The 10805-nt window shown below is 35.5% G+C and overlaps 1 protein-coding gene across 1 annotated transcript; it reads right to left on the bottom strand.

Annotated features, from left to right (window-relative positions):
• Positions 1 to 51: 51 nt before the first annotated feature.
• Positions 52 to 10781, bottom strand: LOC113110946 (inter-alpha-trypsin inhibitor heavy chain H3-like). Its single transcript, XM_026275258.1, has 23 exons — positions 10683 to 10781; positions 10098 to 10261; positions 9817 to 9921; positions 9415 to 9577; positions 9187 to 9297; positions 8963 to 9091; positions 8695 to 8811; positions 8405 to 8573; positions 8055 to 8165; positions 7236 to 7417; positions 6904 to 7083; positions 6473 to 6591; positions 6097 to 6275; positions 5950 to 5982; positions 5273 to 5311; positions 5108 to 5158; positions 4699 to 4758; positions 4425 to 4487; positions 4217 to 4318; positions 3936 to 4113; positions 1224 to 1372; positions 1037 to 1121; positions 52 to 627 (listed from the first exon to the last, which is right to left on the bottom strand). The coding sequence occupies exons 1-23, from the start codon at positions 10755 to 10757 to the stop codon at positions 513 to 515; spliced, it is 2679 nt and encodes an 892-aa protein (XP_026131043.1). The 5' UTR covers positions 10758 to 10781; the 3' UTR covers positions 52 to 512.
• Positions 10782 to 10805: the final 24 nt, after the last annotated feature.

Below are 10805 nucleotides of genomic sequence, written 5' to 3'. Positions count from 1 at the left end.
CCCCTTTATTTGCAATGAGAGTCCACCACACAACTCAATATCGAGACATGCTTTTCAAGAAAATATATCATCTATATAATTTGTAAATACATTCTGTAGAAGCTTGGTGTTGTGCTTTTAATATATTTTCAGACAGGACCACAAGAAATACATAATTTCCAGCAATTATCAAAATCAGTGCTTACAGAGGCATCAATCAAAGGGTTACTATGTATAGATCATTTTGGTTTGCAATTTTAACTGATATTTTATTACATGGTTTGCCCATTAAAGCCCGGGTGTATTTGTGTGAGCAAAGAAAAACACATTCAGAAACATTCAGAGACAGTGCAACAGACGTGGTAATCAAAGCGTGCTAAATATGAAAATAACTTGGTCATGCCCCTACTATTTGCCATTAAAAGAAAATTGTATAACTATTTAATCAATAATCGCCATATAAAGAATATGTTGTCATTGGAAAGGTCAGCACAATAATGGATCATCTTTTTTTGTTTGTTTTTTGCTGAACTCTACAGCTGAGTGACGGTGAAGTCCGAGAGCTCTCGCTGTGTGAGAGCCTGGAATGGTACGAGCCAACATCCAACCACAGGAGCAGAAGCAAGTCTGTAGTCCTTCACCATCACCCTGAAATAACAACACACTTAGTTTGTGCCAAAATGCATTTTTAATAGAAATTCAACTATATGGCCACTACCAGTCAAAACTTTGTAGTAATTTAGATATTAATAACTAAACACCAAATCAGCATAATGTTTTTTGAAGAATCATGTGCCACTTAAGGCTGGAGTAATAATAATGAAAATTCAGCTTTGGCATCACAGGCCTCAATTACATTTTAAAAATATGAAAATAAAAAAAGTTATTTTAAATTATAATAATATTGCACAATATATCTGTTTCTTTTTCTTTTTTTTCCAAATAAATGCAGCCTTGTGAGAATTAGAAAATTATTTCTTAAAACAAAAAATAATAATAATTATTATTATTATTTAAAGCTGTTGACTGGCAGTGTGTATATTTATTGATCACTTACCAAGATGTCTTCACTTCCTTGTCCTTTATCTTTAAAGTTGGTGTTTGTGATCCTGGGATCTCATCATATGAAATATCAGCCTCTCCTTAAAATATAATCCACAGTGCTGGTTTAATAACCACAATATCTTCACTCACAGACCATCTTTGGTATCAGTATGAAAGTATTAGTACAATGACTCTCTTACCTAATATACCCATCAAAACTACATATTTTGGTTGTTGCCATATGGCAGGCCACAGAAAAATGTCACCATCTTTTTTATGAAGAAGAATAGCAACACGGATGTTTCCCATGGTAACATCAAATTCATTTCTCCGTAGAATCAGAGACACGCTGGTGAAACAGAATAAACGGCCCGTTCACACCAAGAATGATAACTATAAAGACAATACTGTATATTGATAACTATTAGCGTCCACACATTCAACACCAACGGACGATAATGTTCTGTATATTAGTTCTCGCTACAGTTTTGTCATCTTCCACTTTAAACGCTCCAGCTCTCAGTGTTATCATTCATCAGCTGGAAAATCTCATTTTGACAGTGATTCCAAGAAGTCACAGAGTTAGAACGTTGAAACTTTATAATTACGGTTGTCTTTTTGGTGTGAATGAGTTTTAAAGGAATAGTTCACCTAAAAAGTTAAATTCTTAAAATAATATCTCACCCTCTTGTCGTTCCAAACCCATAAGACCTTCGTTTTTCTTCGGTACACAGAGATATTTTTTTTATGAAATCTAAGAGCTTTCTGACCCTCTATAGACAGCAATGGAACTACCACATTCAAGGCCCAGAAAGGTAGTAAGGACATTAAATAGTCAATTACATCAGTGTTGTAACAACTACGGCAATATATGTTTTATCAATATATGAGTTATTATTATTATTTTCATCATAATAAGGTACAATAATGAAATGCTAATCGACATAGCCTTTATCACTGCTTAGAATATGATTAAATATTGTGTGCCTTAATTATTCTGTTTATGAAGCCACATCATCTCACAGAAGGATTTGTTTCAAACACTCAGCTGATGTTATGAAGTGAGTTTGGAGAAAAACATGTTAATAAATGTGGTATTTTTACGTGCTCTCAGATGGAGCAGCATTTACTACACAGAACCGTAGTTCACTGAGAAGATACGCATACAGCTGTAATTATGACAAATGATTTCTTTGTTTTCATAATCCTACAATTATACTGTCTGCCCTTATGAACGTGATTTTGCATAGCTTGTCAGAGAACTTTTGTGTAGTAAATGCCGCTCCACCTGAAAGCAGGTGATGGAGATTTACTGTTAATCACAGAACCAGCTTTAATGACAAAATGCACATGACAATCGTGATTAATTTTGTTCCATTAATCGTGCAGCCCTAACCCAGTCAACATGTCCATGTGGGCCCCACATGGGATTTATCTGGGATACGTGGGTGTCAACTGGGCATGGGCTCTTTGATGGGCTGAATATGGGCCCCAGCTTGGATACAGTTGTGTGCCCCAGTTAGGTTGCCCATTATTGTTTAATTTGTGAGTCCCACGATGGGCCACATTTGAGCTATATTAGGATATATTTATAGTTACAAAATTTGTTTTGTTTGTTTTTTGCAGATTATTTATTTTTATGCAGTTATGGGTAGCTACATAATCCTACAAAATAAATTGATTTAATTGTATGTATTTCATGTTTTATATAATTAAGGATTATATCATAATTTAACAATCCAAGATTATTTATTTTATGAATACAATTTTATTTTATAAGTTACTAAAAGGGTTTTTTCTTATTGTCACGACCGGAATACAGGAAACACGAAGAGAGATCCAAGTGCGTGTATGACATTTATTAAGGGCAATCCAAAGGGGTAAACAGTCCAGGCAGGGTCAAAACCAGAGTATCCAATAAACAAGAAAACAGACAAAACACAAGGCTAGAGCAAGACTACGGATAGACATTAAACAAGGGCTCTGTGACACATACGAAGACAGACCGGGTATAAATACACAGGGAGAGACAAACGCTAATGGGGAATTGACTGAGCGCAATGATTGGTAACCAGTGAGAGCTGGGTGCAATGATTAGGCAGAGAACGTGAGGAATGTGGTTCATAAAGTGACAGACACCGTGAGGAAGGAGGACATCTAGTGAATACCCAGGGAACACAAACCAGACACTGCGACACTTGTAATCTAAAAGCACTTGTGTTATATGGTCATTGAGTCATGAGATGATTGGCGTGCGTGTCTTCCCGCTTCTTATCATTAAAAAAAAAAAAAGTTTGCTAACCGCCACTTCAACACGGTCGGGCGCCTGCAGGTCAATGGATAAACTGTAATCTATCAAGGTAAGATAATTATATTTCACGTTATATTATCCGAATTACTGGTGCTTTTATATAATTGGATGTATATATTTTTTTTAAATATTTGAGAATACAGTAATGGCAGATTCACTAATGAAACTTATCAAAGCCAGTTGGGATTGAACTGTTGTAGCTGAACGTTTAACGTTATATAAAAAAATGTAAATGTTGACAGTTCAAGTAGCTTCACAAAAGTACAGGTGAAACACTGATGTCACATGGACTGTTTTAACACTACCCTTACTACTTTTCTGGGCCTAGAACATGGTAGTTGAATTGCTGCCTATAGGGTCAGAAAGCTCTCGGATTTCATGAAGATGAACGAAGGTCTTACAAGTTTGGAACAACATGAGGGTGAGTAATTAATGACAGAACTATAACTTTAAATGATGAATGAATTCTACCTCGATAGCACAAAATAACGGTCTAAAAAGTAGACAAACTACTTTTTCCAGAACATTTGGTAAATTCTATAAATGAAGTGCAAAATGATACTAATAATAATTAATTAAAAATATTGTTAAAGCATATTACTTTTCTCTCTCATGGTGGGTGAGGTCTTGCTCCCATGAAAACTTCACAGTTTCCTGCCCATCGGTGTAGTTAATTTCATTAGTGCTGAGCAGCAGATGGTGATTAGTTTTGTAATGAATGGAGATTCGACTGAAGCCTTCTCCTCCAAATGACTCACGTTGCCCATTCATAGAGAACTCTGATTATAGACAAACATTACACTGCTTAAATACACATGAACAAGTGGAAGAAGTGGAATATTACGGTTTATAAAACGAACTGTACTAGAATGGATATCTGACCTGATAGGACATTCTGTTGGAGTCTGACTTTCTCAGCAACAGGAACATCATAACAAAGTGGCTTAGCATTACCAGAAGATTTCAAGATCCTAATTCTCCACACTGAATGACAAAAAGCAAATGAAGGAATCAAAATAGGGACATATGATGCCATATACTTTACAAGATACTGCACTATATGAAATGAATACACACAAGGCCCACATACATGGAGGAGAGGTTGTCAGAGGTTTCTGAGTCATACTTGGTAATTGTAATATGGCTGATGAATCTGATGAAAAATCAATCCATATGACAATAGTGTTAACTATAATGGCAAACAAATCAATGTGGTAGGTTCAGTGATAAAAAAAAAAAAATCGGTACAAAAATCGTTGAAGATATTCAAAGCTGAACTCTTGTCTGGAAAAATAAGACCGCTATAATAGTAGCTATTAGCATAACAGTTATAATCATTTATTTATATTTGAATACACACATACCTCCCATTGTTAATAGGCGCAGCATTTTGGGTCTCTTTCGTTTATTTAATCCCCAGGACGCTGTGAAAGTTAAGAGAGTTAGAAATAGGTTTGAGTGGGGACTTCAATATCACATTGTAGCAAAGTTCGTGGGACGGAAGGAAGAGGACAAAGGGGATTGGCTGGACTGCTGACAGGTTTATTAAACAAAACGAACTAAAAGGTTACAAACACCCAAACGGTGACTCATATTCTGACACTTCAACGCTGCTTTCGTTTCACTCTTTCCGGTTTCTGTTTCCGGCTCGGGTCAGCAGTCCGTCTCTCTCTCGCTTGCTTCCCCTCTCTCCTGGCGTTTTATACTCTCTCCACGCCAATTACTAGAACAAGAAACAGGTGATGATAATTTTTGCCCAAACCACTCACTTACCGCTCGTCTCCTGATTCTCTCTCCTGGTGTAGAATGCGCTTACCCACGCCCCTGCCACACACATGAAATTAAATTATTATTATTTTTTTTTTTCGGTTTGGTCATTTACAGATCATTCAATCCAATCATCTAAATAATAGAAAAAGAAAAAGTTATGTACAGTACCATGTTGATTTACACTGCTGGAGGCAAGAATCCTATTAACTGCAATACGGAAAAATCACATGAAATGAAACAAATGAAAGCATAGCTTTGGTAGTAATAACAGCATATTTTGTTTTGTTTTCCATAATATATTCCTTTACAATACATGTACACAAATGTTCAAAAGTTTGGGGTTGGCAAGAATTTTTTATCTTTTTGAAAGAAGTCCTTATGCTCACCAAGGCTGCATTTATTTGTTTGAAATTGGAGTAAACATTTTTGTAAAATATGAAATATTTTTATAATGTAAAACAGTTTTCTGTTGCGTTCAAATAATCAGTTACATATCTTGGTTCCTCGATCTCACTTTTTGAAAGTGCTTTAGAAATAAAGTTTGGGTTGCGAGTAGAGTAATATATTTTAAAATATAATTTACTCCTGCGATGACAAGACTTTTTTTCAGTATTATTTAATGAATAGTAAATTGATGAATAAAAAAAGGTATCTTTACTATCACCTTTGCTCAATTTCATGTGTCCTTGTTAAATAAAATTAACTCTTGCTTAACCCAAACCTCTAAACAATTACATAACAACTGATAAGTGACAAAGTCACACAAATTTACTACATGAAGTTTTTTATTTATTTCTTGTGTGGTAAGATGTTGGGAATGCAGGAAAAAGTAAAAATCTGTGGACCTGGATGACTGGGCATGAACATTTGTCTTCTTGCTAAAAAAGAGAAATAATGCTCATAAGCAAAATATCATGGCATAAAGATTATCCTGATAAACAAATAAATATCCTAAAGTTTTTTTCTTAATTTGATCTTGCATATCTTATTACCTCCGTATGAATGCCTTTTTGGCTTCTCTCCCTCTTCGGGTTTGTGGGCAACTTGCATTTCCTCATCCTGGGGCTTGGTAACCACCATTGATGTAAGCGGTGTGACAAATTTGTACTTCAGAGAAAGATCAATGATGTGTTTCTTTGCATTGTCTTTTTCCAGGCCTTCTAGAAACACCCTGAAGAATAGAGAACAAATGAACATGAAAATTCTGTAATATTATGACATACATATAATCTGAAAGTGTGTGTGTGTGTGTGTGTGTATATATATATATATATATATATATATATATATATATATATATATATATATATATATATATATATATATATATATACATACACACAGACACACACACACATTCATACATACATTTTCTCCAGTAGCTGCTTCACTGTAAGAAAGGCCCATAATCTTTTCACGTGTTCAGGTCTGCCACTACTGAGGTCCACTGTAGGTCCACTGCTCTGATATACCACCTTAGTGCTTTTCTGGAACAAATAAATAAAGGTCAGATGCTTAATCCTTGATTGCCTAGTGGGCCAAGCACCTCTAGAGGTTTAAAAAGGAAAATGCACCCAAAGAATGACAATTCTGTTCATTATTTACTCACTCTTAGTTCAATCCATAACTATATGCAGTTTTTTTTCATTGAACATAAAAGGAGATGTCATGAATAACAAAACAAAAGCTATTTTACAGCAGCTTATGAGTTGGATAGACACCCGGGTGTGTAAATAAGAATTTTTTAATGAACTATTCCCTTTAAAATGTTAGTCTTTGAGGAGTAGTAGTGTTCTTACCGATAAAGCAATGACCTCAGTGGTGAAACTTTCCAAACTGTTATTAGTAATCTGACCAGCTACCACAATCTCAGAACCATTGTAGTACTGTTGGAAAGTGGACTGGGTCAAATTGGCCACCCCTTGGTAGTTAAGGTGGACATCAGTCAAGAGGGGGATGGCCACTTCCTCATAGAAGCCCTAAAAATTTGGCAAATACAAGGACTTATACAATAATAATTTAACATATGTATATGTTTAGCTCTGGGAAAAGCAAAAGGCACACTGGAAAATGACCTAAGCTTTATTTTTCTAGTCACTGTCCCCGAGATATTTCTTTTTTAGTATCTGACCTGCAGCTGTAGATCGGCATCAGAATCTTCATAGATCCTGTGAGCAACACCGTTATTTTCCAAAGACAATTTCTTCAGGAACTCAAAGCTGACATCGAACCCAAATCCCAAACTGTACAAAGGGAATTTTTCACCAATAGCCTTTTTCACATTTTCTTGAATCTTCTCTGGGTTGGTCTCACCTTTTTGTTAAACAATATATATCAAGAGAGATTTTATGCATGGCAATGAAGCAAACACATATATACTCCGTCATATTTTAGTTAGAGAGTCATACGTTTTTTTAAAACGTTTTGCTGTGCTGGTGACTTCATATGTAAACAGTTCACGTACAGTCATGGCCAAAAGTACTGGCAGTGACATATATACAGTGACATATATATAATTTCTATGGTATACGGAAAGACAATGCTCTAGCATTCTGGATATCAGCTTCTGGACCAAATTCTGAATGATGGCAATCCATTCTTGACTTAGTGCTCGGAGTAGATCACAATTTCTGGGTTTCTGCTTGTTCCTTTTTGAGGATTGACCACAGATTCTCTACTGGATTAAGCTATGGGGAGTTGCTTGGCCACAAATCCAAAATTTCAACGTCATGATCACTTCATTATCACACTTGCTTTGTGAAATGATGATCTATCATCCAGGAAAATGTCACCAAATTGCTCCTGGATCTTTAGGAGAATCAACACCACAACAACTGTAACAGCACATAATGTGAAAATATATGTCACTGCCAGTCATTTTGGCCATGACTGTGCAATATGTATGTACATATACAAGAGTGCATGCAGGTTTGAATCAGTTATTTTATGCCTGTAGTGGGATCTCCATCAGTCAACAGGATCAGGATGGATGCGGATCCCTCTTGTGAGTATGTATTAATCATGTCCACAGCTTTTAGCACTGCAGCATTTATGTCTGTGTCTGAAAGGAAAGGAAATGTTACAAATATGTACTAGGGTGGAAGTCTAGAATTTCTTTGTTTTAATTTGCTTCACAGTCAAAGATCTGGCTATTCAACTGCTTAAACCATGGAAGATCATATGTCTCCTGAATGATGTCAGTTAGGCATCATTTTCACTTAAGACTATTTTTTTTTCCTCATACATCCATTTATTAATCTAGAAGGCTTTAGTTCAGTTAGCAGACAGTGGATACGTTACTTCCTCCACTCTTAATTCTCCTCACAAACGTCTTCGCTTCTTCGACGTTTCCTTCAGTTGCTTTTAGGAGTTCAGGTTTCCAGGTTTGAAAGTGACCACTGAACGTGATCAATCCAAAGTGGTCATTCTCATCAAGGTCACTCAGAATCCTCAGCATAGCCAAACGAGTCTAAAATATAATGCTTTCATTGGCTAAACCATAGCTATATGAAAAGTAATGTTGTTCTTAAGATTCAACACTTCAACAAGTAAAACCCAAAGAAGAAACAAACAAGAAAAAACTAATTCACCTGCTCAATTTTTTTGCCCAACATGGAGCCACTTTCATCAATGATAAACACCACATTTTTGGGAATGCGCTGAATATCTGTAGGTGCAAAGTAGTGGACGAAGTACTCATTTGAGACCTGAAAAATAAAGATATTTTTCAAGTAGGAATGAGTTCCTATACACTCTAACTGTAATTAAATTATTCATGTCACTCTGTTTATGTAAAGTGTCACACTTTCTGGTCATCATCACATTTGTCTTCCTGCCGGTTTGAAGTGCACTACATACCATCAGATCTCCACTTTGTTTTTGTCTCACAGCATCATACACAATGATCAGGTTGCCATTAAGACCATTTTTACTACAGTCATCACACTTTGTTTGCTGATCTCGAGTGGGATAAAACTTCACCCATGCCTAAGATTGCAAAACGGAAAAAGTTGTCACATTATATTTGATCACATTAACACAATCGAGCAAGTTGGTTTGGTTGTTGTTTTTTTTATTCTTACATCTTTGTCTGATCTGATGGTTGTGACTGCATTGGTCAGATCCTTAGTGTTCAGACCACCTTTGACCTCCAAGAAGGAAATTCCTGGATTCTCATGGATGTGTATGTCAATCTAAGCAAAATAAAAAATCTGAAAAATCTGAAATTCTTTGTCTTTTTCCATTCTGATGAATATAAACCCCATTTATAAACCCTAATTACATCAATCTTGATGTGTTTCTTTTTGTACCTTGAAGTCAGCCACCGGCTGCATTGGTTGTGCATTGATGAGTAGCTCATATTTTCCGAGGCGACGCTTTAGCAGTTCCTCGTAGGTCAACTCAAAGGTCACTTTACTAAAAGCAGCCACCGTCACTGAGGTTTTAAAGTCCTCTAAAGTCCTTCCAACAGCACTAAAATACAAAGAGAGACAATATTATTTAATAATCCTGAAATAAATATATTTTGTTGAACTCTTATAAATATCTTATCAACATACACTTGTGAATTTAGTAGATGCTTTTTTCCAACATGACTTACATTGCATTAAAGGTATACATTTATTTTAATCAGTTGCAAACCCATAACCTTGGCATTGCAAGCTAGCACCATGTTCAACGGTTGGGAATAATCTTTTTAAAATAGCAAGTACCTGACAAGTCCAGCACTTTGTCCTCGAGATACCGCTTGACTGTATTGCTGCTGAGCCTCTTCTTTTTCCTTCACAACCCCATCATATGTTTTTCCCTCTATGGTCCTAATGTGAAAAGGATTGTTATTATTAGAATTTCTTTCTTTTTTTTCTTTTTTTTTTTTTTACATTTAATAGTTTAAATTAGACAAGCCTGGCTGTTCACATGAGAATAGTGTATGAGTGAGAAATGTTACTTTGTACAATTGCTTGAACAGGATAGTGTCTGTGTATATACTTGCATTCTAAATTGGCTGATGAAGGCATCCTTTGGAATCTTGACTTCGAAATGGACCTCTTGAGACTGATTCAACACATTTGTCACACGGCTTGTGATGATTGTAATGGCATACCGACTGGAGACCGTAGAGTTAATGTGGAAGCTGTAAATATCTATATCTTGTTTCTGTATTAAAGTGAACAATATCATTGTCAATGTGTGCTCTTACAACAGGCTCTTAGGACAGAGCTTATATTGGTCCAATACACAGATAATGTCAAACGTACTTAGAAAAACACAACAGCCCATGGTAAATAGTAATGTGGACTTTCTCCTCAAACATGATACATTGTTTACTTGGTATCTTGAGTCTAATCTTGCCATTACTAACAAATAGAAATTTAAATTTAAGATCTTAAAAGCAAAATAAAATCATGGAATTTTGTAACTTTTTATACACATGGATTATAATACAAATTTTGTTTAGTTTAATTTTCTATCTCGAATAAGTGACTATTTAATAAACACTAGTGGAGCATAATGACTTGAAGATTCAAGAAAATTGAGAAATAAAATTTACTTTTTGCTTATGTAGTGCTAATTTTACCTTGATTGTAGCAGCCAAGTTAGCAAAGGTGAACAGAAGGCCAAAGACAGTTAGTCTAAGTGCAACTTCGTCCATGGTGATCTGTGAAGAAATGGGAAAATGGACAACTAAAGCCAATCAAAG

This window comes from Carassius auratus, chromosome 11 (genome assembly GCF_003368295.1).
Source record: "Carassius auratus strain Wakin chromosome 11, ASM336829v1, whole genome shotgun sequence".
In the NCBI taxonomy this organism is placed as follows: domain Eukaryota; kingdom Metazoa; phylum Chordata; class Actinopteri; order Cypriniformes; family Cyprinidae; genus Carassius; species Carassius auratus.
The sequence above is the reverse complement of the archived record's forward strand: the minus strand, read 5'-3'. Positions and strand labels throughout refer to the sequence as shown.